Source organism: Staurois parvus, unplaced genomic scaffold, assembly GCF_062004578.1.
Source record: "Staurois parvus isolate SC_StPar_1 unplaced genomic scaffold, SC_StPar_1.0 ptg002174l, whole genome shotgun sequence".
In the NCBI taxonomy this organism is placed as follows: domain Eukaryota; kingdom Metazoa; phylum Chordata; class Amphibia; order Anura; family Ranidae; genus Staurois; species Staurois parvus.
The window spans coordinates 56,587-84,272 of NW_028319970.1; the positions used below are offsets into that span (position 1 = coordinate 56,587).

General features: G+C 45.4%; 1 protein-coding gene across 2 annotated transcripts; it reads left to right on the forward strand.

Moving 5' to 3' along the window:
• Positions 1–233: 233 nt before the first annotated feature.
• On the forward strand, positions 234–23,187 carry CTU1 (cytosolic thiouridylase subunit 1). 2 transcript variants are annotated; one of them, XM_089665281.1, is made up of 4 exons: positions 256–318; positions 2,922–3,018; positions 17,629–18,134; positions 22,210–23,187. In XM_089665281.1, exons 3-4 carry the CDS (start codon positions 17,639–17,641, stop codon positions 22,737–22,739), a joined length of 1,026 nt encoding a protein of 341 aa, XP_089521407.1. In that variant the 5' UTR covers positions 256–318; positions 2,922–3,018; positions 17,629–17,638; the 3' UTR covers positions 22,740–23,187. The 2 variants fall into 2 exon arrangements, with proteins under 2 accessions (XP_089521408.1, XP_089521407.1); XM_089665282.1 differs by lacking the exon at positions 2,922–3,018 and having other exon boundaries at positions 234–318.
• Positions 23,188–27,686: the final 4,499 nt, after the last annotated feature.

A 27,686-nucleotide genomic window follows, 5' to 3' on the forward strand; every position in this document is an offset into this window, starting at 1 on the left:
GCCATATTATCGGAGCTATCTCTCTGATCTCTCAATAAGGATGGTCTTCTAGAAAATGGCCGCCGTCAGTGCTGACAGAAAAGACAATCCGGACCGTGAACTTCCCGCTCTTGTGATTGACGTCACCGTGGTAAGGTCTGCCGACTGGAGGCGTGGAACTACATTTCCCGGCATCCCACGGGCGGCCGACCGATGTAAAGAGCCCTGACTTGTGGCGCGAGGCGTGCTGGGATTGTAGTTTTTAGCAGGTTGAAGGGGGGAAATGAGCGTGCTGGTGAGTCACATGAAATAAGGAGATCAAGAAGAAGAAGCTGAAAGGTGAGGAAATGGGATTTATAGTGAAGAAGAGACAGCTGGGGGGCATGTTGACCTGCATTCCTGTGATATGGGGGTGCAGTGTGACTTCAAGCATGTGTACAGTGAAGGTTGGTACTTGTTTGGCTGTATTTGGTGTCCAGGAGGAGTCACAACCACTGACATGAATTATCTGAACGATTTTAGGACAATATTTATTATTTTAGATCTAATAGAAAGAAGATGAAGACATAATCATTGTGTAACACTACTAAATTTCTTCTGTATGTAGTTTTTATATGTGCATGGGGGGAGGGGAAGTCATTCTGGTGATGTATCCTCCCCTTTCTGTGCTTTACTGTCTGCTGGCTATAGCATTTTTTTTGGGGGGGGGGGGGTTTGAATAGAAAATTACTTAGAGTCCCCAAACATTTTATATATATATATATATATATATATATGTGTGTGTGTATTCTAAGTAATTATCTACAAAAAAAGCCCCCCAAAAAAACCCCCAAAAAAAGGATATATATATAAAATCTTTTTTGGGGGGTTTTATTTTTATTTTTTTGTAGAAAATTACTTAGAATACACACACACATACATACACATAATAAATATATATATATATATATATATATATATAAAAATATAATTAAAAAAAAAAAAAAAAAATATATATATATATATATATATATATATATATATATATATATATATTTTTTTTTTTTTAAATTATATTTTGATTTATATATATATATATATATATATATATATATATATATATATATATATATATATTTTGTTTTAATTTATTTAGTTATTTGTTTTGTTTTTTTGGGGTTTTTTTTTTAAAGCAGAGGCTTTAGAGAATACATTTTAGCAATTTTTTTTACGTCATGATGCTTGTGCAGCAATTTTTCAAGAAAAAAATACACTTTAAAAAAAAAAAAAAAAAAAACACTCTGCCGGCCTGCTCTGAGTCATTCTGCTCACGGCGCCATTTTTAAACACTTGCCTACCTACGTTTCTCACCTGCGTGTTAAAAATGTGCATTATTTAACTGGAAAATGACTTAGAAGCCCCCCAAATGTTCTGTATATTCTGAAAAGAGTCCAATGGTGGTCATTGCAATTTTATTTTATCAAATGCAAGTTTTCAGGAAAAAAATTTTTTCAAACGCAATTGTTTTGGGAAAAAAATACAGTTTAAAAGAAAAAAATGTTAACGCAAAAAAGAAAAAAACCCACAGTACATAGCCCATTTTTTTTTTTTTTGGTAAAGTATAAAATATAATGTTACACCGAGTAAATAGATACCAAACATGTTACGCTTTAAAATTGCGTGCGGCCGTTTATCAAATGCAAGTTTTCAGGAAAAAGAACACTAAAATGAATTTTAGTGAACGTAAACATCATATAATGCCTATTTTGTTTTTGTTTGTGAAATAATAAAGATGAGGTTGGGTTGAGTAGATAGATACCAAACATGTCCGGATTTGACCACTTTTTGTTTACAAGCAACAATGTTTTGTGGTTTTTTTTTTGGTAGAAAATTACTTGGAACCCCCAAACTTATTATATATGTGGATGCGCCGGCTGGTCGTTCGGGTCTCCCGGTGAGATGGGAGATCCTGAGGAAGGCAGTGGGACGGGACGGGGGACGGGGGGGGTTATGTCTCCTCCCACTGCCTGTAATGGCGATCCAGCAGCTAGTTAGTTGCTCCGATTGCTATTATAAGAGTCTAAAGAACGGTACCGGGTTTATACCTGCTGCTGCATCATCCCGGTACAACCGCTTGAAGACCGGTGACGTACCAGGTTTGTGATTGCTTGGCAAGTGGGCACAGCAGTGAAATGGCCACATACTTTGGTATCATAAATTTTCCATAGGTGGCGGTATAAAAGCCTATAGGTCATCAATTTTAGAAATGACTGTGAATGGGAAAAGGAATATTGATCATGCTCCGACGTGCGTGGTGATATATAACGATTACCGCAGTCGATGTTTGGGGGTGGGGTTAAAAATTAAAAAAAATAAATAAAAAAATAAAAATACATTTTTTTAGAAGTCTAAAAAAAATTACTTTTTGTCTCCTATGTGATAAAAAAATAAATAAAAAAATAATATATATATATATATTTAAAAAAATTAATTAAAAAATAAAAAAAAATGTTTTTAGAAGTCTAAAAAAATTAAGGTTACACCTAGAACTTGGTGTAACCTTAATGTTTTTAGACTTCTAAAAAAATGTTATTTTTAAATTTTTTTAAAATTTTTTTTATATATATATATATATATATATATATATATATATATATATATATATATATAATTTTATTTTTTTTCATCACATAGGAGACAAAGTAATTTTTTTAGACTTCTAAAAAAATTATTTTTATTTTTTAATTACATTTTTTTTTATTTTTTATTTTTATATATATATCGTCTCCTCCTATCAGCATGCCTCCTATAAGCACATGAGCGGCTTGGCTCGGTGTGCTGGTGCCCCCCTCCCCCAGGTATGTCAAGTGTCTCTTCAGTAATTAACTCGTTTTTGAGTTATTGTAATTCTAAACTTTATTTTTTTTTTTTTCATTTTTTTTTGTGATTTCCGTGTCTTCCAGAACAGAAGGGTTGAGTTGTTCTTCCTTGAACCCGGCGCTGTCTGGCGATACGTCTTTTCTGCGGCGGAAGGAGGAGGAGGGGTTTTCGGAGAGTGACGTGAGTGTGTCCTACCTTGTGGGCCCCATTGTTGCTTCATATCTGCCATGTCCTTCCCCATCTACCAGGTGAAGAAAGAAGAACCGGAAGAAGAGCCCACCAATACCTCTGCCGGCCTCCCCCAGATAATCAGCGTCGTGTCGGGTGCAGCGGCGGCGTCCGTTGAGCGCCCTGGAAGCACCGGAAATCCCTCCGCCGGTGACAATGTGCCGCCTACCAACGCTCCGGCTCCTGAAAAGGAAAGTACTCCGGTTTCATCGTACGCTTCGCCCGCCTGGTATTATTTCGGGGTTCCCGGCGGGTCCTCTAACCTCCAACGTGAGCCCATAGTCTACTGCTTGCTGTGCCAGGTCCAGGTGAAGAGAGGGACGGTCCCGGGCAAGCTGGGCACCACTTGCCTCTATACCCACCTCGAAAGACGCCACAACTTGACCCGGGAGGAAGTCTTCGACGCAGCGGCGGCCGCCGGCTACTGCGGCCCGATCATCACACCTACTCCTCCAGCTACACCGGCCGCCCCAGCGCCTACGCTTCCTCCTAAAACTACGCCTGCCATCCAGACCTGGGAGTGCAGCAACGACGGCAGCGGACTTGTCCTCGTTCCGGTCAAGAGGCCCGGTGCATCTCCGGCTGAACCAAGCGAGAGCAAACGCGCACCCAAACGTCAAGCCACGATGGCTCCAGCCACCAGCTCTGAACTTCCTCAGCTCACCAAATGTCAGACCACCACGGCTCCAGCCACTTCCTCCGAAGCCACCGAGACCCCCAACGTGGCCAGACCTCAGCCTGCAGCCGCCCCCGTGACTTCCTCCGGACCTCCCGGGACACCGGACTTGAGCAAGTGTCCCGCCACATCATCTGGCCCATCAGAGACCCCGGACCCCTCCTTGAGGACTTCCTGCTCAGAACGTAGGCCGCAATCTAGCGGTCAGAGCAGGGCCTTGTCCTCTTCGTACCGCCAGGCGCTACGCGACCGCCTGCTCAGCAGCGTGCACATGTACTGCGAGGTGTGCCACGCTCTGATACTGTCGGGGGAGAGGAGCCAGAGCGCACGGGACCTGGCGCTGGAGACTCACTTCTCCTCTCAACACCCTCACATGTTCAACCGCCTGAAACGCGGGGCTGCCAGGGACGCACGCCTGGGTGGTCTGGGCCCTTCTTCTGCGGCTCCCTCTGGTTCTCGCTCTGGAAATTTCTCCCCTTCCTCTGGTTCTCGTTGAGCCCAATTATGTACTGCCGTCTGCGCGATGCCCTTCCAGTCAGTTCTTCTGTACTTGCTGCTCCGTGGTTTCCGACTCCGGCTGCCGTGGCATTAGTGAGTCACGTGACCAAGTGCTGCCAGGCTGAATATTTAACCGCCTCTAAGGCCTTGCTGTTCTGGCTGAACTCTGCGCCATTCTTGCCGGCAAACCTGCACTTCTGGGTGGTGTCAGAGCTTGCCGCTACCTCCCATGTCCCCTACGTTCCTACTGCTCCATTGTTATTATGGGCTGCTTTATTGCCCAATGGGAACGTGGGATAGGCAAGCTTTTGCTTTATTGCCCAATGGGAACGTGGGATAGGCAAGCTTTTGCTTTATTGCCCAATGGGAACGTTGGATAGGCAAGCTTTTGCTTTATTGCCCAATGGGAACGTTGGATAGGCAAGCTTTGTCTCTGTCCCGAAGTGCCAAAGCTTTGTCTGTTGGAATGGCTGGGGATTCCACTGTAATCAAAGTTTTTGAATGTGGGCCGGCACTTGTAGGTGCTTGCCTTTTTCTTTTTCTTTTTTTTATTATTTTATTATTTAAAGAGTCTTTTTTTAAATTTTAAATTTTTTTTTAAAGTTAGCCTGTGGCCAGACTATGTTCATTCAAATGTGTACATATTCCTATCAAACGGTAAAGGAGCTTCAAATTGAGCCCTCATTGACCTCTGTAGCTGCAGGCACGCTGGAACAATTCATCCTCAAAAAGAGAGCTGAGCTGCTGAATCGAGGTTTGGAGGAGGGAGCAGGGAGAGCTGAGCTACTGAATCGAGCTTGGGAGGAGGGAGCAGGGAGAACTGAGCTGCCAAATTGAGGTTGGGAGGGGGGAGCTGGGAGAGCTGAGCTGCTGAATCGAGGTTGAGAGGGGGGGCAGGGTGAGCTGAGCTGCTGAATTGAGGTTGGGAGGGGGGAGCAGGGAGAGCTGAACTGCCAAATTGAGGTTGGGAGGGGGGAGCAGGGAGAGCTGAGCTGCTGAATCGAGGTTGGGAGGGGGGAGCAGGGAGAGCTGAGCTGCCGAATCGAGGTTGGGAGGGGGGAGCAGGGAGAGCTGAGCTGCCATATTGAAGTTGGGAGGGGGGAGCAGGGGGAGCTGAGCTGCTGAATTGAGGTTGGGAGGGGGGAGCAGGGAGAGCTGAGCTGCTGAATCGAGGTTGGGAGGGGGGAGCAGGGAGAGCTGAGCTGCCAAATTGAGGTTGGGAGGGGGGAGCAGGGTGAGCCGAGCTGCTGAATCGAGGTTGGGAGGGGAGAGCTGAGCTGCTGAATCGAGGTTGGGAGGGGGGAGCAAGGAGAGCTGAGCTGCTGAATCGAGGTTGAGAGGGGGGGGGGCAGGGTGAGTTGAGCTGCTGAATCGAGGTTGGGAGGGGGAAGCAGGGAGACCTGAACTAATGAATCACTCCAGGAATGCTGAGTAGCATGAGCTGAGCTGTTAAATCACGGCTGGGAGGAGGGAGCAGAGGATGGCTGAGCTGCTATATGACTGCTGGGAATAGAGAGCAGGTTGAGCTGAGCTGCTGAATTATGGCTGACAAGAAAGAGAGGTATTGAATTATAGCAGCCATGGACTGTAGGGTTACCTGAGCTGCTAAATGACAGCTGGGAGGAAGGAGCTGAGCTGGTAATTTGCTGCTGGGAAAGAGGAGCAAGATGAGCTGAGCTGCTGAATCGTGGAGAGAAGGGGAATGAGGGGTAGTTGAGCTGCTGAGACAACTACTTATATAATCAACCCCCCAAAATCCTACTCCTAGAGTCCCCTAGGTCTGCTTTAGACCCCCAAAAAATTCCAAATGGGCAGCAAGGGAGCCCTCCACAGAATACAACATTCTCAAAAAACCTCCACCCCCTAATTATCAATAAATAAATAATAAACTAATAGAGGAAAAAAACAACTACTTGTATAACTTCAGGGCTTCTTCTATGATCTTTGAGGATGAATTGCTCTACAGCGCCTTCAGCTACAGAGGTCAATAATGAGGGGGAACTGATCTGCCAAGACTATTACTTATATAACTTCAGGTCTTCTGCTATGATCTTTAAGGATGAATTGCTGTACAGCGCCTTCAGCTATGGAGGTCAGCAATGAGGGGGAGCTGAGCCGCCAAAACAATTATATAACTTCAGGTCTTCTGCTGTGATCTTTGAGGATGAATTGCCGTACAGCGCCTTCAGCTACAGGGTTCAGGATTGAGAGGGAGCTATGTCGCCAAGACAGTTACTTATATAATTTTAGGTTTTCTGCTATGGTCTTATAAGGATGAATTGCTCTATATCGCATTCAGCTATAGAGGTAAGCAGTGAAAGGGAGCTGAGCCGCCAAGACAATTATATAACTTCAGGTCTTCTGCTACGATCTTTAAGGATGAATTGCTGTACAGTGCCTTCAGCTACAGGGGTCAGAACTGAGGGGGAGCTGTGCCGCCAAAACAGTTACTTATATAACTTCAGGTCTTCTGCTTTGATCTTTGAGGATGAATTGCTTTACAGCACCTTCAGCTAAAAAGGTCAGTAATGAGGGAGAGCTGAGCCACCAAAACAATTATATAACTTCAGGTTTTCTGCTATGGTCTTTGAGGATGAATTGCTGTGCAGTGCCTTCAGCTACAGGGGTCAGAACTGAGGGAGAGCTGAGCCACCAAAACAATTAATTATATAACTTCAGGTCTTCTGCTATGATCTTTGAGGATGAATTGCTTTACACACCTTTAGCTAAAAAGGTCAGTAATGAGGGAGAGCTGAGCCACCAAAACAATTATATAACTTCAGGTTTTCTGCTATGGTCTTTGAGGATGAATTGCTGTGCAGTGCCTTCAGCTACAGGGGTCAGAACTGAGGGAGAGCTGAGCCACCAAAACAATTAATTATATAACTTCAGGTCTTCTGCTATGATCTTTGAGGATGAATTGCTTTACACACCTTCAGCTAAAAAGGTCAGTAATGAGGGAGAGCTGAGCCACCAAAACAATTATATAACTTCAGGTCTTCTGCTATGATCTTTGAGGATGAATTGCTGTGCAGTGCCTTCAGCTACAGGGGTCAGGACTGAGGGGGAGCTTGCCGCCAATACAGTTACTTGTGTAACTTCAGGTCTTCTGCTATGATCTTTGAGGATGAATTGCTTTACAGCACCTTTAGCTAAAAAGGTCAGTAATGAGGGAGAGCTGAGCCACCAAAACAATTAATTATATAACTTCAGGTCTTCTGCTATGATCTTTGAGGATGAATTGCTGTACAGCGCCTTCAGCTACAGGGGTCAAGAATGGCTTGCTTTACAGCTCATTTAATGCTGATTAGGAATATGTAAAATACTTGAACGTCCATGGCCTGGCCCGCAGGTTCACTTTTTTTACTGGTTCAACAATGGCAGCTCGCTCAAAGCTATTCTCGGGTTCCCTTCAGTGATGTTATTATACATATAAAGACTTTATATTGATCCCTATCTGTGGCAAAGACTAACCGTTTCCTCTCCAAAGTTATCTCGGGTCTGTAAAAAGTTTGTAATTCCAACGATCTTTATAGGAATCTGGAAAGTATGACTTTTTCAGGTTTTTTTTTTTTTTTTTTATGATGTTAAAGCTTTAAAGAACAGAAAACATTTTTGAGACCTTTTGATACCTGCCAGGTTTATACTCTGTATGTGACAGACTGATCTCTCCTCACCTCCTCACGGGCGAGACAGGCCAGCACGGCTTTTCAGACGAGCCACAGTTGTCAGTGACTTCTCACACGTGCCTATATACCCGATGACGTCGTCTATGGCGAAACGCGTCAGTAATGCTTGGGGACGTTCATCACTCAGGTTCATGAACGTTTCTGCAGCGGCGGGTTGGTTGCTCTTTTTACGAGAGCGATCTTTATACATAGATGGCGATCCACTATTTGAACTGTCCTTCTTTCTGGGTGTTTATTCCGCTTGCCCAGGGATGTTCACTCCAAGGCTTCATCATATGCGTAACCGATGTCAAGGAATGTATAGCTTTTTTTTTTTTTTTTCATTTTGTAAATATTTACTTTTATTGTGTTCCAGGGTTAAATAAAAAGAAAAAATATATTTTCATTTTGAAATTAAGTTGCATTTGAATATATTGTTTATTCCATTCCTGCCAGCAGGTGGGGCTGTAGGCATATCAGGTGCTTACCAGGCTATTCTTAGCTGCTCTGCTGAAAAAGTTTATTGATTTGGTGGTCATAGTTATAGTTAGTCTGGCTGAAAAAAGACAAAAGTCCATCCAGTTCAACCATTAACAGTTGATCCAGAGGAAGGAAAAAAAAAACCCAGCAAAGCATGATGGGCCGTATGGAAATTTTTATGAAAGTCTAAACGCATGATGGGCTCTCTTTTAGAAAACGACTTTGTTTTTATAAAGATACACTCAGAGGATTAAGATCGGTTTCTTTGTCATTCAGGGCTCAGGCAGATGGGTGTTGATTCCTCCTTGCAGAGCCGCTCTCTACTGCGTCAGCATCCCCCTCGAAGCTGCATGCAGGCAGGTCGGCCATAGAAGTGGATGCAGCTGCAGTGGGTGCACGGACATAGTCGCATGTCAAAATTGTGTTCGTTGCTGCATCTACTTCTGTGGGCTGCCTGCACACAGGTGGAAGCAACAAAAGGCGTCTTCCCGAACGACGGGGCCTTGGCTCCCATCTGAATGAGCCCTCATTGTTAACAGTAGTGAAGACTTGACTGGAGATTGAACCTCACCCCCTCCCAAGATGGAAAAAAGTTGTTTTGTATGGTGTTACTCTTTAAGGTGACCCTTTAGATGTTCTCAAGTGCAGGTAGCCGTATAGAACACCTGAAGATGCCTGCTGGTATAGTTCCATAGATTTCATTTCCTGAGGCGTGCTTGGCCCAACCACCCACCATAGAATTATTATTGACCTATCTTGGTGATGGACAGAATTGGGGAGCAATAGTGAGAACACGGGAAGGAGCAGGACAAACACAACCTCAGGAAATAAAGTCGCTAATTGCATATTAGAGTAGAGGCACCCAGAAGCTCAGCAGTGTATGTCACTTCACCAGGACTTTGGGTCCCCATTTCAGAGCTGATGACTAGTGAGGTAATCTTGAAGCAGCTTGAGAGGTGGATGAAGAACAGATCCACATAATGAATGAAGTAGAAGCAGCAGGACATCTCTTGCAGTGCAGGTCCTCAGGTACAGCTTCCACTCCAACATGGAGAACAGATCTCGGGTCTCCCTGTTAAAATAAATTCATTGGGGGTCTTTGGGAAAATGTCCCTTACATTCGGTTGGAAGAATGCCACCTTACAGACAGCTCAGAATATCACAGGTGTCATGCTACTGGCTCTGCCATGTGGCGTTGGACTTGGACTATACAGGCACCATCCGATGGGAGGACAGTTAGCCATAGCTCAAGGAACTCCTAACAACCTCTGGAGCAACCCTAGAGTTCAATGGAACCCCGGGTGAAAACACTGCTCTTGGAGAACAGATCTCGGGGTCTCCCTGTTAAAATAAATTCATTGGGGGTCTTTGGGAAAATGTCCCTTACATTAGATTAGAAGAATGCTGCCTCACAGACAGCTGAAAAGGTCACAGGTGTCATTCTACTGGCTCTGCCATGTGGCGTTGGACTTGAACTATGCAGGCACCATCCGATGGGAGATCAGTTAGCCATAGCTCAAGGAACTCCTAACAACTTTTGGAGGAACCCTAGAGTTCAGTGGAACCCCAGTTGAAAATGGCTGCTCTTGGAGAACCGATCTCGGGTCTCCTTGTTAAAATAAATTATTTGGGGGTCTTTGGGAAAATGTCCCTTACATTCGGTTGGAACAATGCCGCTTTACAGACAGCTCAGAAGATCACAGGTGTCATGCTACTGGCTCTGCCATGTGGTGTTGGACTTGGACTATACAGGCACCATCCGATGGGAGGTCATTTAGCCATAGCTCAAGGAACTCCTTACCACCTTTGGAGGACCCCTAGAGTTCAATGGAAACCCAGTTGAAAATGGCTGCTCTTTAGTATTCCCCTTTTGCTTTTTCCCTGGAGATTATGTAGGTGAAGGGAGAGGTGGAGGAGCTGGGACAGTATACACAGTAATTAGACACTCCCAGAAGGGAAAAGGGCATTGTTCTGCAAGAACCAGCATGAAAGATGGAGGAAGCACAGATTCACAGACTGAATGAAGTAGAACATGCAACATGCTTGGGACAAAAAAAACCCCAAAACCTCTCCCCGGCAGACTTGATGGACCACTCTGTCTTTTTCTGCCGTCGCTTTTCTGTTTCTATAGAAGCAGGGAGATATTAGCACTGTAGGTTCTCAGGTACAGCTTTCCCTTCAGCAAAGAGAACATTGAGCAGCACCAGAAGTAACATCACAAAATCTCACTCCATATCTGTTGAAACTAGAAGTTGGAGGTAGCAAAGCCTTAGATGATCTCATTGCAGATATGCAACTATGAGGTTACAGGTCAGGAGTGCCCAGGCATAGGGAGTACTCCTGTGTTTTTTTTTGTTTTGTTTGTTTTTTCAGAGCAATTCAAGACAAAAAAAAATGCAAGGTGCTGCTTAAGCAAGAGTAACATTTCTATGTTTGAGTGGTTGATGGGCATGTTTGGGTTGTTGGATGCTGTCTTCAATCTCCTTTTGGAGCTCCCTGAAATCCAGAAATGTAGGCCTTCCTAGTTGCTGGCTCCTTCAAGAAGTTGGTTGGTTTTCCTTCTCCTGGGGCGCTCCAAAGAGGACCAGAGTCATTGTAGAGGCACATGGAGGTGTCTGGTATTCAAAGGAAGTAATGCTTTACTGAATTTTCACATGGATACACTATAAGGTCATATCTTCTATACTTTTGGACATTTAAAGTGAACGGTTCTTCACCATAAAGTGTATCTGTTAACAAAGTATGACTTTAACATTCTTGCTCTTCAGATTATTAATACTTGGGTTGCTTTTCTTAAAGAGACCCTGTTACCAGCCATTCATTTCAACAACAATCTCATTCATAAGACTATATGGGCATTTCAAGTTATTTATCTATTAAAGCCTCCCTGGTGTAGCTATCCAAAAAGAAATGAGTGCTGCTGGATACCACCATCTTGGATGTAATGTTAGCAGCCCAAACAGACTCAGCTTTGTCAGTCAAGTGACATCTTAAAGCAGTATTTCTCAATCCTTTTTATGCCAGAGGAAACCCTAAAATATTGTTCATGTCTCAGGGAACTCCTGCCGAAATAAATTCATTGGTGGTCATTTGGAAGAATATTCCTTACGCTGGAGATCAGTGGGAAGAATGGTCCCGTACATTGGTGGTCAGTGGGAAGCATGCTTCCTACATTGGTGGTCATTTGGAAGAATATTCTTTACATTGGAGATCAGTGGGAAGAATGTTCCTTACATTGGTGTTCAGTTTGTAACCATACCGCCTTGCAGACTGCTAAAAAGATCATTGGTGTCATGCTGCTAGCTTTTCAAAGTGGGGATGGACTTGGCCTATACAGGCACCATTAGTAGGGAGGTCAGTCAGCCAAAGATCAAGGAACCTCTTAACCATTGGAGGAACCCAAGGGTTGGTGACCATTGGGAAGAATATTCCTTACATTGGTGGGCAGGGGGAAGAATGCGCCTTACATTGGTGGTCAGTGGGAAGAATGCTCCTTACATTGGTGGTCAGTGGGAAGAATGCTCCTTACATTGGTGGGCAGTGGGAAGAATGCTCCTTACATTGGTGGGCAGTGGGAAGAATGACCCTTGCATTGGACATCAGTGGGAAGAATGACCCTTACATTGGTGGGCAGTGGGAAGAATGACCCTTACATTGGTGGGCAGTGGGAAGAATGCTCCTTACATTGGTGGGCAGTGGGAAGAATGCTCCTTACATTGGTGGGCAGTGGGAAGAATGCTCCTTACATTGGTGGTCAGTGGGAAGAATGACCCTTGCATTGGACATCAGTGGGAAGAATGACCCTTGCATTGGACATCAGTGGGAAGAATGACCCTTACATTGGTGGGCAGTGGGAAGAATGACCCTTACATTGGTGGGCAGTGGGAAGAATGACCCTTACATTGGTGGGCAGTGGGAAGAATGACCCTTACATTGGTGGGCAGTGGGAAGAATGCTCCTTACATTGGTGGGCAGTGGGAAGAATGCTCCTTACATTGGTGGGCAGTGGGAAGAATGACCCTTGCATTGGACATCAGTGGGAAGAATGACCCTTGCATTGGACATCAGTGGGAAGAATGACCCTTGCATTGGACATCAGTGGGAAGAATGACCCTTGCATTGGACATCAGTGGGAAGAATGACCCTTGCATTGGGGATCAGTGGGAAGAATGACCCTTGCATTGGGGATCAGTGGGAAGAATGACCCTTGCATTGGGGATCAGTGGGAAGAATGACCCTTGCATTGGGGATCAGTGGGAAGAATGACCCTTGCATTGGTGGCCATTGGAAAGAATGCCCCCTTGCAGACAGCTAAAAAGATCATAGGTGTCATGCTGCTAGCGCTACCAAGTGGGGATGGACTTGGACTATACAGGCACCATTAGTAGGGAGGCCAATCAACCATAGATCAAGGAACCTCTTAACCACTGGAGGAACTCAAAGGTTGGTGGCCATTGGGAAGAATTTTCCTTACATTGGAGAACAGGGGGAAGAATACTCCTTACATTGGTAGTCAGTGGGAAGAATATTCCTTCCATTAGTAGTCAGTGGGAAGAATGTCCCTTACATTGGTGGGCAGCGGGAAGAATGACCCTTACATTAGTGGGCAGAGGGAAGAATGACCCTTGCAATGGACGTCTGCGGGAAGAATGACCCTTGCAATGGACGTCTGCGGGAAGAATGACCCTTGCAATGGACGTCTGCGGGAAGAATGACCCTTGCAATGGACGTCTGCGGGAAGAATGACCCTTGCAATGGACGTCTGCGGGAAGAATGACCCTTGCAATGGACGTCTGCGGGAAGAATGACCCTTGCAATGGACGTCTGCGGGAAGAATGACCCTTGCAATGGACGTCTGCGGGAAGAATGACCCTTGCAATGGACGTCTGCGGGAAGAATGACCCTTGCAATGGACGTCTGCGGGAAGAATGACCCTTGCAATGGACGTCTGCGGGAAGAATGACCCTTGCAATGGACGTCTGCGGGAAGAATGACCCTTGCAATGGACGTCTGCGGGAAGAATGACCCTTGCAATGGACGTCTGCGGGAAGAATGGCCCTTGCAATGGACGTCTGCGGGAAGAATGGCCCTTGCAATAGACGTCTGCGGGAAGAATGGCCCTTGCAATGGACGTCTGCGGGAAGAATGACCCTTGCAATGGACGTCTGCGGGAAGAATGACCCTTGCAATGGACGTCTGCGGGAAGAATGGCCCTTGCAATGGACGTCTGCGGGAAGAATGGCCCTTGCAATGGACGTCTGCGGGAAGAATGGCCCTTGCAATGGACGTCAGCGGGAAGAATGGCCCTTGCAATGGACGTCTGCGGGAAGAATGGCCCTTGCAATGGACGTCTGCGGGAAGAATGGCCCTTGCAATGGACGTCTGCGGGAAGAATGGCCCTTGCAATGGACGTCTGCGGGAAGAATGGCCCTTGCAATGGACGTCTGCGGGAAGAATGGCCCTTGCAATGGACGTCTGCGGGAAGAATGGCCCTTGCAATGGACGTCAGCGGGAAGAATGGCCCTTGCAATGGACGTCAGCGGGAAGAATGGCCCTTGCAATGGACGTCAGCGGGAAGAATGGCCCTTGCAATGGACGTCAGCGGGAAGAATGGCCCTTGCAATGGACGTCTGCGGGAAGAATGGCCCTTGCAATGGACGTCTGCGGAATAAATGACCCTTGCAATGTGCATCAGCTGGAAGAATGCCCCCTTGCAGACAGCTAAAAAGATCATACGTGTCATGCTGCTGTCTCTGCCAAGTGGGGATGGACTTGGACTATACAGACACCATTAGTAGGGAGGCCAATCATGGATAGCTCAAGGGACCTCCTACAGCCACTGGAGGAACTCAAGGGTTCCATTGAACCCCTGGTTGAAAATAGCTGCTCTAAAGTTTTCCTCTTTGTGTTCTCGCTGGCAGCTTCATAAAAGGTTTTGTAGGGAGGTGAAGGGAGAGACAGAAGAGCTGGACCAGCACAGACAGTAATTAGACAGTCCCAAAAGCAGAGAGGCCTATGATTGTCACCGCCACCTCCTGTAATATTCTGTAGTGGGTGGAGCCTGCTGGGTCCTCCCCACAGGCTATATACAGCACAGTGAGGATGATGTCTGTTAAGTAGAGTTTAATGATCGCTATACTTTAAATTCCATATTTTACCTGTAATATTGTTTGGTTAGGGGGCTCATTCACACGCGTGCACATGTATCCCCGTGCAGGCAAACCCCGCCCTCTCATGGGTGTACATGATGGCGCCCCCATGTAAACGAGGCCTGAATGTTCCATTTAGCATTAAACCCTTCCAAATCCCCAGTGCAGTGACTGGTCTCAGGTGATACACAGAGATCAAACAAATCTTCCTACATAAGTTGTACCTGTTTATCAACCGCCGTTCAAAGTGTATAATTTATAAAGCTTGTCTGAGCTGTCAGAAAGCAGGGGGTGGGGAGATGAAATGACACACTGCAGAGCTCAGTGAGGGGAGCTCTGAGAGCTGATTTGGAGGGAAGGGACATGCCGCCTTCCATACAGCTCACAGGAACAGAGTTGGGGATGCCAATCACAGGCTGTGTGCTGGAGCTCCTACCCCTGTCACCCTTTTTTTTTTTTTTTTTTTTTTTTCTTTTTGGTGTCAGGAAAACAGTCAGAAGTGACTCATGCTGATAGCAGAGGAGTAAGGGAACAGACAGAGATGACACTTAGTGCTCTGGACTGAGACAAGTACACACTATAGAGGGATGTGCTTTGTTCATATGTCATGTCTGAGGTTGTACAGGAAAAGGAAAGCCATACTTCTAGTACAGGTTTGGCTGGGAACATCGCAGCCAAAAGATAGAAGCAGTGCCGGGACAAGGTCATCCAGAGCCCAGGGCAACGAAGCGAAACTGCACCCCCCCCCTTCATTATGTGTGAGCTTAGGGGATGCTACCCCCAGCAGTCATCCGCTTGTCAAAATGAGCTCATTGGCACCTCCATACAGTAAAAAGCTGCGCCCAGGGCAGCGGCCCCTCCTGCCCACCCCTTGTCCCGGCCCTGGATAGACGTGGCACTAGGGGGGCAGCTGGTAATGAGTGACAGCTCCAGGATCATGCTGTCTGTTCATTCTGTGTTTGTACCTTGAAACCGTACACTTCGGTGGTAACAGGAGAAGCCACGTAAACCATTTCTTAGGCAGCGCATGCCCCGTTCTTTACTTCTGCAATGACCTCTTAGGATTTTCGTATTTTTACTGCGGGTAATACTACTTTCAATTTGTATTCTGTTTCTTTGCATTGTTTTGTGTTTTTGTCTTCAAAAAAAAAAAAAAAGAGCGTATATTTAAAAAAAAAAACAAAAAAAAACTTCTGTTTGTGCCAGTTTTATAATCCCTGAACACTCCTTCCATTATATTGGTTGAACTCCCGGGATTATGTAGCAAACCACCCTGTAATCCAATGATGTGTTTATTAAAACGCCATCCACGGAATTTTAATAGAACTAGTAGAGGCACGTATTTCTGTCTTCCTATTGGTCCCCGGTGACCCCTCCCTCTGCAGATAAGCATTTCATTTCCTCATCGCCTGTTTTTAACCCAATTTTAACCACATTTTTGCAGAAAAATGCATTGCACGCGATTTTAGGGGCGTGTTTAGTACTTCCTCATTCACTTGAATGGGTCACATTCAGTGGGTCCACTAATCGTGACATGTTGGAAAGTTTTTGCCGTGGGCGCGATCACAGCATGTAACATCCCTGTCCGCTGCCATTGCTGCTTAACCCCCTTGAGCAGCAATGGCAGCGGACAGGGATGTTACATGCTGTGATCGCGCCCACGGCAAAAACTTTCCAACATGTCACGATTAGGGGTGAAGGGTGCTAAAAACGCGGCTTAAGTGAGCATTGTTACTGCCTCCACAACTGTGCGTCTAAGGCTACCTTCACACTAATCACGCATCCCACATGGAAGAAAAATATATTTTAAAAATATTCTTCCCAAATATATTGACATATATTTGAAACACTACAATTTTGGCCAAATTCAATATATTTAAAAAAATAAATAAATAAATTATATATACAGTATGTTGAAATGCATTTTTTATTACAAAAATATCTGAAAAATATTTTAAAGATGCATTTCAAAAATGTAGATTAAATGTATTTTTAAAAGACATACAGTATATTTGAAAATGTATTTACAAATATATGTAAAAATATACATTAAAATGATTTTTTTTTTATATGTTAAAAAAATCTGAAGAGTATATTTAAAAAATGTATATTTGAAAAAATATTTTTCATAAATTCTGTAATAAAAAAAAAAAAAAAAATATATATATATATATATATATATATATATATATATATATATATATATATATATATATATATATATATATATATATATATATATATATATATATACACACACACACACAGCATTGCTCCCCGCACAGGAAGAGGGGATGTGAACCAATGGGGGATCTGTTGCTTTACACAGCCAGTAAACATGCTTTCAGGTAGAGAAAATCCATGATCTCATTGGTTTGCTGCTGTCTAATCAAGGGCTTGGGGGCGGATCCTGGACCCGCTGGAATGGTTTACGTAGTGAAGGTTGCAAAGAGGTCCAGGACCTAAATTTGTCATTAAGAATTGTTGCATTTTAACATGTTGTCTATACTATTTCTTGCCAGCAGGTGGGGCTGTAGGCTAATTTCTGGTGTTTACCATGCTGTTTTTAACTGCTCTGCTGTGCTTTACACCACTAGTGAATATGCTTACATTGGGATAGAGAAAAGTGATTTTATGGGTTTCCTGATGTCTAAACACGGGCTGGGGGTGGATCTTGAACCCAGCTGTATTGGTTTACTGCAGCATAGGTTTCAGGGAAGTTCAGGACCTGGTAGGGGTGCTGGGAACACAAGACTGTCTGAACAGTATTGAAAACCGTTCAGCGGGTAAAGCCAGTTCACCTGTGTACAGGGGCGGACTGACGTACTGAAATGTCATCACCACACCAGGGGCGGACTGACAACTCATGGGGCCCCCGGGCAGTAGGGGATCATGGGGCCCCTGTGTCCTTGCCCATGGGGATCATGGGGCCCCCTACTGACCCCAGGCCCTCGGGCAGTGCCCGAGTTTCCAAATGGTCAGTCCGCCCCTGCCTGTGTATTAACCTGTTTGCGCCGGGTTCAGCTTTTAAACATTTAGCACTGTCGTTGGACACAACCGTCTCTTTAACATGCTTCCCTTTCTATTACAGACCAGCCGCCATGCCTGTGAATTGCAGCAGCTGTGAAACCCAACGCGCCGCCCTGCGTAGACCGAAGACCGGCCACTCCATCTGCAAGGAATGTTTCTTCCAAGCCTTCGAGGAGGAGATCCACCACACCATTGTGTCTGCCAAGCTCTTCCAGCCAGGGGAGAAAGTCGGCATCGGTGCGTCCGGCGGAAAGGACTCGACGGTGCTTGCCCACGTCTTGAAGGTTCTGAATGAGCGTTATAACTACGGTCTGGAGCTCATCCTGGTGTCCGTGGACGAAGGCATCTCGGGGTACAGAGACGACTCGCTGGAGACGGTGAAAAGGAACCAACAGCAATATGAGCTGCCTCTGAAGATCGTGTCCTACCAGGAGCTGTATGGGTGGACCATGGACCAGATTGTCAAGCAAGTGGGGCTGAAGAACAACTGTACGTTTTGCGGTGTGTTCAGGAGACAGGCGTTGGACCGGGGGGCCATCATGCTGGGCGTTGATAAGATCTGCACGGGTAATCTTTTGGTTCTGACATCGATGTGCTACTTTGTTGAAAGGGTTGTTGAACCCATAAAATACAAATTTTCTTTTTTGGTAGTGTCCCTTACTAGCTTTCAGGAATGTTGACCTCTCTTCTTCTCAGGGCCATCTTTTCCGAACTCAAATCTCGTGCAAACTACACTTCCCTCTACAGCAGCCATTCTCAACCAAGGTTTTGTGGAACACTAGGGTTCTTCCAGAGGTTTCTAGGTTTTTCTTTGAACTTTGGTTATTGACCTCTCATTTGATGGTGCCTTCATAGTTCCAGGTCCATCACCACTTGGCCGAGCCAGGAGCATGACACCAATGTTCTGTAAGGGTGATCTTCTAACCACCACTGACCAGCAATACGAGGTTTTTTTTCCCTAATTGCCCCCAATGTATTCTTAGCAGGGGTTCTCTGAGACTGGAGGAAAGGGGACAAGCGCCAGCTAAGTGTAGCAGTAAAAGCAACTTTAATACTTGTAAAACCAATGCAGTCACAGAAGTGATGTAAAAACAGGCATGTAGGCTATATGTAGCAACCTTCATAAGTCCCGCTCAGCCTGGACTTTGCCCGATTTGCCTTTATTAAAACTTTTTCATAAAGTGGACTTGAACCCTTCCCCCCAAATATTTCCCCTTTTTTTAGTTGCCTGAGACCTGAAATTTTTTTTTTTTTTTTTAAGAATCCTCCCTCTGGTGTAAAAACAGTCAGGCTGATTAATAGGGTGGCTACGCTGGGACTCCAGGCAGCTTATCCGCCCTATAGAGCCACCTTTCTGAACTTTTTCTGAACCTGCCTGAAACCCCACTGTAGCCACTTTTAGGTATGTGCTTGTATGTCACTGTCTGTTTCTGGGTACATGGTGCGCGTCCCTGCTCACTGACTCCCACTGTACAATCCGTTAGTCAGCAAGTCCCGGCCAATGACTAATGGCCGGGACCTGTTGATCGGCTGTGTCCAGTCACAGCCCAGGGTCCTGTGTTGACAATCAACACAGGGCTCTGTGCAGAGGGAACAATTTCTGTTTCTTCTCCCTGTAAATCAGTTATTAGTACAGTGACAGTGTACAGTTTTATCACTGATCACTGTGTTAGTGTCACTGATGATGTCATTTCCCACCCAGCGTCAGATTGCCCGCCGCACCATTACAGTCCCACTATAAGTCATTGATCACCACCATTAGTAGTAAAAAGAAAACATTCCAGTATATATACACCATTGTTTGTAGATGTTACAACTTTCACTCAAACCAATCAATAATTATTTATTGGGATTGGGATTTTTTTTGCCAAAGACATGTAGCAGAATACATTTTGGCCTACATTATAAAGAAATTAGATTTTTAAAAATTTTTTATTGGACATGTTTTAGAGCAGAACATAAAGAATAAATATTTTAATTTATTCTTTAATTTCTGCTCTAAAACATATCCAGTAAAATGTTTATATATATATATACAGTTGTGGCCAAAATTATTCAACCCCCACTGAAATTGAGTGTTTTGGCCAGTTTGACATTGCTTTTGATCATTCAGTCATCTTGCTTACATTTACATTAAAGAGGCACTTGTAGGTCAGACAAATATAACATAACAGTTATAATGAAATAACCACAAATGTCTTTTCTGTGCTCACAGCATTATCAGTTTTATTCAACCCCCAAGTGACATTCAATCTTAGTACTTAGTACAGCATCCTTTTACAGTTATAACAGCTTTTAAACGTGAAGCATAGCTTGACACAAGTGTCTTGCAGCGATCTACGGGTATCTTCGCCCATTCTTCATGGGCAAAGGCCTCCAGTTCAGTCACATTCTTAGGCTTGCGCACTGCAACTGCTTTCTTTAAGTCCCACCAGAGGTTCTCAATCGGATTTAAGTCTGGTGACTGCGATGGCCACTCCAAAATGTTCCAGCCTTTCCTCTGCAACCATGCTCTAGTGGACTTGGAGGTATGCTTGGGATCATTGTCCTGTTGAAAGGTCCAACGTCTCCCAAGCCTCAGGTGTGTGACGGACTGCATCACGTTTCCATCCAATATCTCCTGGTACTGAAGAGAATTCATGGTACCTTGCACACGCTGAAGCTTCCCTGTACCTGCAGAAGCAAAACAGCCCCAAAGCATGATTGACCCTCCACCATGCTTCACAGTAGGCAAGGTGTTCTTTTCATCATAGGCCTTGTTCTTCCTCCTCCAAACATAGCGTTGATCCATGGGCCCAAACAGTTCTAATTTTGTTTCATCAGTCCACAGAACACTATCCCACAACTTTTGTGGTTTGTCCACATGGCTTTTGGCATACTGCAGTCGACTCTTCTTATTCTTTGGAGACAGCAAGGGGGTACGCCTGGGAGTTCTGGCACGGAGGCCTTCATTACGCAGTGTGCGTCTTATTGTCTGGGCTGAAACTTCTGTACCCACATCTGACAAATCTTTTCTCAGTTCCTCAGCAGTCACACGGGGACTTCTCTCCACTCTACGCTTCAGGTAGCGCACAGCAGTCGAAGTCAGCATCTTCTTTCTGCCACGACCAGGTAGCGTTTCAACAGTGCCCTTTGCCTTGAATTTGCGAATGATGCTTCCTAAGGTGTCTCTTGGTATGTTTAACATCTTTGCAATCTTCTTATAGCCATTGCCCTTCCTGTGAAGAGAAATCACCTCTTCTCTTGTCTTCCTGGACCATTCTCTTGCCTTCACCATGTTTGTAACCACACCAGTAAATGTCTAGAAGGAGCTGAGTATCACAGTCATTTTAAAGCTGCCTAATTGGTGCTTATTATGCTTGATTGCTGCTCGGTGACATCCACAGGTGTTTTCAATACCTGATGGAAAGCACCTGTATGAACCTCTGTTCTTCAGAGTGGTAGTCTTTAAGGGGTTGAATAATTGTGGCAATGAAGAAACCACATAAGAACCATTTACTACTGTATTACATAAACAATTGATGTCATTTTAGTTGCATTTGGGTAGTTACAACGTCCTTGTAGGATTTGATTCTGAATACAATTCCAAATGTACACTATAGTCCCTAAACCCCTTTACAGCATTGGGGGTTGAATAATTTTGGCCACAACTGTATATATATATATCATTTATTTTAAGTTTTTTTATTGCAATGTATTGAATATGACCAAAATTGTAGCATTTCAAATTATATGTCAATATATTTGGGATGAATATTTTGAAAATATATTTCAAATTTTTCTTCCATGTGGGTCGGGGCTGTACACTCACATGGCTGTGAATTTGGGAGCAGCACAGGGAATTCTTGAGAATGGCGCAGGTAGGGATACAGCTAAACTACAACCTAATCATACATGTGAATGTGTAGTGGGGTTGTAGGATTATCCATAAAGTCCACGGGTCCAAAGATATCCTTGGCAGCACCTCAATGAGAGTGAAGTAATCTCTGTAATATGTGAAAGAAACAGCCGAGGGCGCCCACTAAGTGCAGTATATAGGAAAAAACTTTATTAAACATCACAAGTGGCAGCTCACGAGATACAGAAGGAAAAGAGCATGTACTCCACCCAGTGTGGTTTGCTGTTGAGCCTCATGGCTTGAGCAGTTGGCTCCGAAACAAGTTGCCCCACTCCCCTCGTTGCGGTCCTCCCAGGTGTGACGTTACTTCTGGTCTTGCGTAGCCCATGAGCTTCAGGATTTCCAGTTTCATTTCTGGTGTGCTACACCGCTCCTGACAGCAGCATCTACTTCCTGGTTCCTGGAGACAGAGACTCGACAGCAAACGGCACTAGGTGGCTCTTATTGGTCTGTATCTCATGAGTTGCCACTTGTGATTTTTATTAAAGTCCTTTACACTGCACTTAGTTGGCGTTCTCTGCTGTTTCCTTTTATATATTGGGAGGAGCGGCTGTGTGCAACCGCTGCGCCCTAACTTACCTGAATGCCAGGTCACGGAACACCTGTGCGGGCAAACACGGCCCTTGAACGGGCGTATGCTGTAGTATGCCCTTGTGAAAGGGGCCTAACCTGGAATGGTATTACCTGTTGATGTTCCCTTTTGCCTGTGTCACTCATAGAGGTCTCCTGTGCTTCCAACCACAGGTCATAACGCAGATGACATCGCCGAAACGGTGCTCATGAACTTCCTCCGGGGAGACATTGCCAGGCTGCGGCGGTGCACTGCCATCACAACGGGCAGCGAGGGCGCCATCCCGCGATGCAAACCCCTGAAGTACGCCTACGAGAAGGAGATTGTGCTTTACGCCTACTTCAAAAAGCTTGACTACTTCTCCACCGAATGCATCTATTCCCCCAACGCCTACCGTGGCCATGCCCGGGCTTTCCTGAAGGACTTGGAGGCCCTGAGGCCCAGCGCCATCATGGACATCATCCACTCGGGGGAAAATTTATCGGTGAAAGAGGACATCAGGATGCCCGTCCAGGGGACCTGCACCCGCTGTGGCTACATATCCAGCCAGGGACTTTGTAAGGCCTGTGTGCTACTGGAAGGCTTGAATCGAGGTCTACCCAAGTTGGGCATCGGCAAACACCACAAACTTCACCATAAGCTCCTGGCGCAGGAACCATTGAGTGAGGCGGAGACCAGAAAGCTGAAGTCCACAGACTTCTAATAGACGAGTGGAGAGGCCTTGTAGTAGGCCTCATATGTATTTTATTTTAGCTTTGGACAGTGGAAAGGTTAGATTTTTATTGCTGTTCTCCTTTTCAGTAGATTTCCCCTTTCGGGTAGATTATCCCCTTTTGGGGTAGATTTTTCCCCTTTCGGGTAGATTTTCCCTTTCCCTATCTTCTAACTAGCCACCATCAAGTGAGGAGAATCAATAAATAAAGATCTGACAGAGGTTCTAACCTGCCCCAATAAAATGCTTTCTTTTTTTCCAGTTGGCGAGGTTTCTTTTTCCGGAAGTGAAAGGAAACCTTCCTGTCCTGTTATTTTTCCGATTTGGAGAGGTTTCGCTTCCTATCCCGGTGACACCATTTCATGCTCTGGCACACAAGGTGTCGTAGGATGTTGGAGGACTTCTCCCCAGCAATAAAATCGAAATGGTTTTAATAATGGCTAGAGTTCGTTCATCTGCAATGTTCATTAAGACAACATGACAGGTTCACTTTAAAGTGGAACACTGGGCAAAAACCACACATATGACTGAGTCTGGCAAAAGGCATTTGCAAAGCAATTTTCAGAGACACCTGTAACAGTTTTATTACCCATTGATCTTGCCAATAGACCCACTGTTGTTCCACTTCCAGACCAAGCTGTCCAGGAAAAAAAAAGTTACAGGAGTTTGGACAAACCATATAACAATGGTCGGCCAGCTTTTATTCGTTTAAGCCAGCGGTGGTCATCTTTTTTGATATGGAGGGTCTCAAGGGCACTCCATGACATCACTAAAGGGCCACATATAAATAAATGTGATACTACAGGAAGCTTTACCGACATGTGTCACTTGCATTCAAAGGGGACAGTGGGGGAGAGTTACTAAAACTGTAACACTCAGAATCTGGTGCAGCTAAACATGGTAGCCAATCGGCTTCTAACCTCAGCTTGTTCAGTTAAGCTTTGATACAATAACCTAGAAGCTCGTTGGCTCCCATGCACAGCTGCACCAGATTTTGCACTCTCCAGTTTTAGTAAATCTCCCCCAGTGTCTCCCTAAAGTACAGTTTTTTAAAGAAACTTCATCCAGTGGACTTAGTGGTTCCTCATGATGACCTCCACTCTTTGATATGGACATTCAAGAAGGTGGTGGACTCTGAAAGGAGGTGTTGGCAATGGCTTCCCAATGGCTTGTTGGCAAAGGAGGTGTTTGCCAACAAGCCATTGGAAAGCCATTGCCAACACCTCCTTTGCCAACAAGCCATTGGGAAACCATTGCCAACACCTCCTTTGTCAACAAGCCATTGCCAACAAGCCATTGGGAAGCCATTGCCAACCACTCCTTTTAATGCTATGGCACACAATCCATTGCCAAGGAGAAGTTGGCAATGGCTTCCCAATGGCTTGTTGGCAAAGGAGGTGTTGGCAATGGCTTGTTGGCAAAGGAGGTGTTGGCAATGGCTTCCCAATGGCTTGTTGGCAAAGAAGGCGTTGGCAATGGCTTGCTGGCAATGGCTTCCCAATGGCTTGTTGGCAAAGGAGGTGTTGGCAATGGCTTCCCAATGGCTTGTTGGCAATGGCTTCCCAATGGCTTGTTGGCAAAGGAGGTGTTGGCAATGGCTTCCCAATGGCTTGTTGGCAATGGCTTCCCAATGGTTGGCAACGGAGGTGTTGGCAATGGCTTCCCAAATTGAGTAAACTAAATGTAATCTACAAGAAGAGTGTCAAGGGGTCGTCTTAAGTAGTCCATAATCATTTGCTGCTGGTAACCATATTACAATAGGAAGATAAAGGGCATCCAATGCGTTTCAAGTTAGACGCTTCATCTGTTCTCTGCTTAAAAATAACAAGGCTTGTAATGCGGAATTGTCTGCCTCCCGAAATGCATTGGATGTCTTTTATCTTCTTGTTTTCATATGATTACCAGTAAAAAATGATTATGGACTCTTAAGACAGGGCTCCACAAATTCAAGGTACCAGGTTGCCTCCCATAGCCTTCAATGGGAAGTCGCACCTCCCATAGACATCAGGGGGAAGTCATGCCTCCACTCATAGACTCAGGAAGCTGCCCCCCCCCCCCATAGACTTCAACGGGAAGTTGTGCCTCCCATAGACTTCAATGGGAGGCCGACCCCCCCCCCCCCCCCATAGACTTCAACGGGGGACGTCGCGCCTTCCATAGACTTCAATGGGAAGTCGCCCCCCCAATAGACTTCAATGGGAAGTCTTGCCCCCCTATAAACTTCAATGGGAAGTCTTGCCCCCCCCCCCATAGACTTCAATGGGAAGTCGTTCCCCCCCCCCCCCTTAGACTTCAATGGGAAGTTGCGCAATGGGTGCAGCGTTGCATGACCGTGCAAGTGTCAGCTAAAGTAGTGCAGCGCCGTAATGCAAAAAATGGCCTGGTCAGGAAGGGGGAGAAATCCTCTGGAGGGCGAGGGGTTAAATCCTGCCTCTAGAAAAGGACGGGGTTGGGGGGTTTGCACTCTATTCTCCCCGCCAGTCCTTTTTTTTCTCTATTTTATTATTTTACAGGGCAGTTGTGAATCGCTCTTTAGAGAGCTGCCGCATTTCCATGAAGATATTCCATTCCTGTCATTACAATAACGGGGCTTCTGTAGCCGATAAACTGGAACTGAAATGGTTAGGTGGTGATGGGGGAGGAGTGCGGCCTGGCGTGGCTTCAGCTTTCTCCGCGCTTCAAAAAAAGCGTATTACTGACATTCGCTATGCTCTGTGCTTGGCCAATAACAATGGCCGGGGCAGCCAGAGGGCTGCGATGTCCTCCTCCACCCAGGATCTTGGCCGCATGATTTATAAATGTGACTCATTTTACTGCACGCTGCAAATCGCCAACGTCCATGCTTACAGACAATCTCAAGCAGGACCACCCCCAGAAAAAAAAAAGATTAAAAAAAAAATGTGTGTGTGTGTGTATATATATATATATATACACACACACAATTTTTTTTTCAGGTACCTCTATCGTGCCGTCAATTTACGCAGCGCTTTACATATATATTGTACATTCACATCAGTCCCCGCCCCTGAGGAGCGTACAATCTAAGGTCTCTAACTCACATTCATACATACACATACTAGGGACAATTTAGACAGGAGCCAATTCACCTACCAGCATGTCTTTGGAGTGTGGGAGGAAACTGGAGTACCTGGAGGAAACCCACGCAGGCACAGGGAGAACATGCAAACTCCAGGCAGGTGGTGCTGTGGTTGGGATTTGAACCAGCGACCCGAGTACTGCCAGGCGGAAGTGCTAACCATTTATATATATATATATACATGCACACAGTTAATCCTTTGATTGCCCCTCATGTTAACCCTTTCCTGCCCAGTGCCATTAGTACAGTGTCGGTGCTTTTTATTATCACTGATCACTGTATTGGTGTCACTGGGGATGTCAGCTTCTCACAATGTGCATTGGAAGTTGCAGCAAGTCAGATAGAGCTCCGCCTCAATTCCTGCTTGGAGCCGTTTCCTCATGAACTGTTGCTGAGATTGTGATCCTCCATGACCATAGATGGTCTTGCTGGTAAAAATGACCTTTGACCCTCCCTTCAGTCTTGCACAGGTGAACTGGCTCCTCCCCTTCAGTCTTGTACAGGTGAACTGGCTCCTCCCCTTCAGTCTTGTACAGGTGAACTGGCTCCTCCCCTTCAATCTTGCACAGGTGTACCGACTCCTCCCCTTCAGTCTTGCACAGGTGTACCGCCTCCTCCCCTTCAGTCTTGTACAGGTGTACCGGCTCCTCCCCTTCAGTCTTGCACAGGTGTACCGGCTCCTCCCCTTCAGTCTTGCACAGGTGTACTGGCTCCTCCCCTTCAGTCTTGCACAGGTGTACCGACTCCTCCCCTTCAGTCTTGCACAGGTGTACTGGCTCCTCCCCTTCAGTCTTGCACAGATGTACCAGCTCCTCCCCTTCAGTCTTGCACAGGTGTATCGGCTCCTCTCCTGGACTGAAATGTCTTCCTCTGATCTCACCGCACAATGTGCATTAGAAGCTGCAGCAAGTCAGATAGAGCTCCGCCTCAATTCCTGGCCAGAGCCAGCATCATCTAGCTCTGTCCTCCACAGCCTGTCCCTGGCCCCACCCTTTTTATTTATTCATGGAGGCTTAGCATTACCTAGGGTGGTCTACATGAAAATACAGCCTGCCTAGGAACCCTCTGCATTTTGATATTTACATAAACCCTCCCACTGCCTGCATCAGGACTGACCCCTCCCACCAGCCATAATCTGCCTGCATTGCCTACAGGAGCACAGAGACCTAGTGATGATGGGACTAAAACAAGGTATGTAATGAAAACAGGTTTTATTTAAACATTTTCATTGTTATTGGGGGGGGGGGGTTGGGGGGGCAAAATATAACGTCAACTTTGGCGCGATTTTATTGAAGATAGCTTCAGTCTCCGTTCCCACCAACGCGTTTTTTTTTTTTTTTAGTGCTTTTTGCAAAAATTCTCTACAGTCCATCTAACTCGGTTTCCATTGGAACACGTTCACCTCGACGCTTTTTTGAGCCGCTGCATTTTTGGAAAGGGCGGGGGACTTCTTTTTTTTTTTTTTTAAAATCAAAAAGCAGCGTTTTTGCTACAATAGAGTTCAATGGAGAATTTGCTGAAATGCACAGTAGTGCGTTTTTTGCATTTTGCATTTTTATTCTGGCCAGCATAAAAAAAAAAATTCCACTTTTTTAAAAAAAAAAAAAAAAAGCCAAAAAAAAATCCACTTTAAAAAAAACAAAAAATAAAAAAGCGGAACGAAATGCAGCACGTGGTAAAAAGGCGTCAAGAAGGCGTGTAGAAAAACGCAAAACGGACAGGAAAGCAAACTGCATAGGTGTGAACCGAGCCTCATCCCTGATTATTCTGATCTGTGCGTGTTCTGATGTGACCGGTTCTCTTTAAATGACCGCCATCTTTTTTTTTTTTTCATCCTAATA

What these genes read in the sequence shown, in the direction of transcription:
- CTU1 (XM_089665282.1), top strand. Translation starts at nt 17,639, where the DNA reads ATGCCTGTGAATTGCAGCAGCTGTGAAACCCAACGCGCCGCCCTGCGT. An exon ending in CGTTGATAAGATCTGCACGG is followed by an intron (nt 18,135 to 22,209) that starts GTAATCTTTTGG and finishes TTCCAACCACAG; the next exon opens with GTCATAACGCAGATGACATC.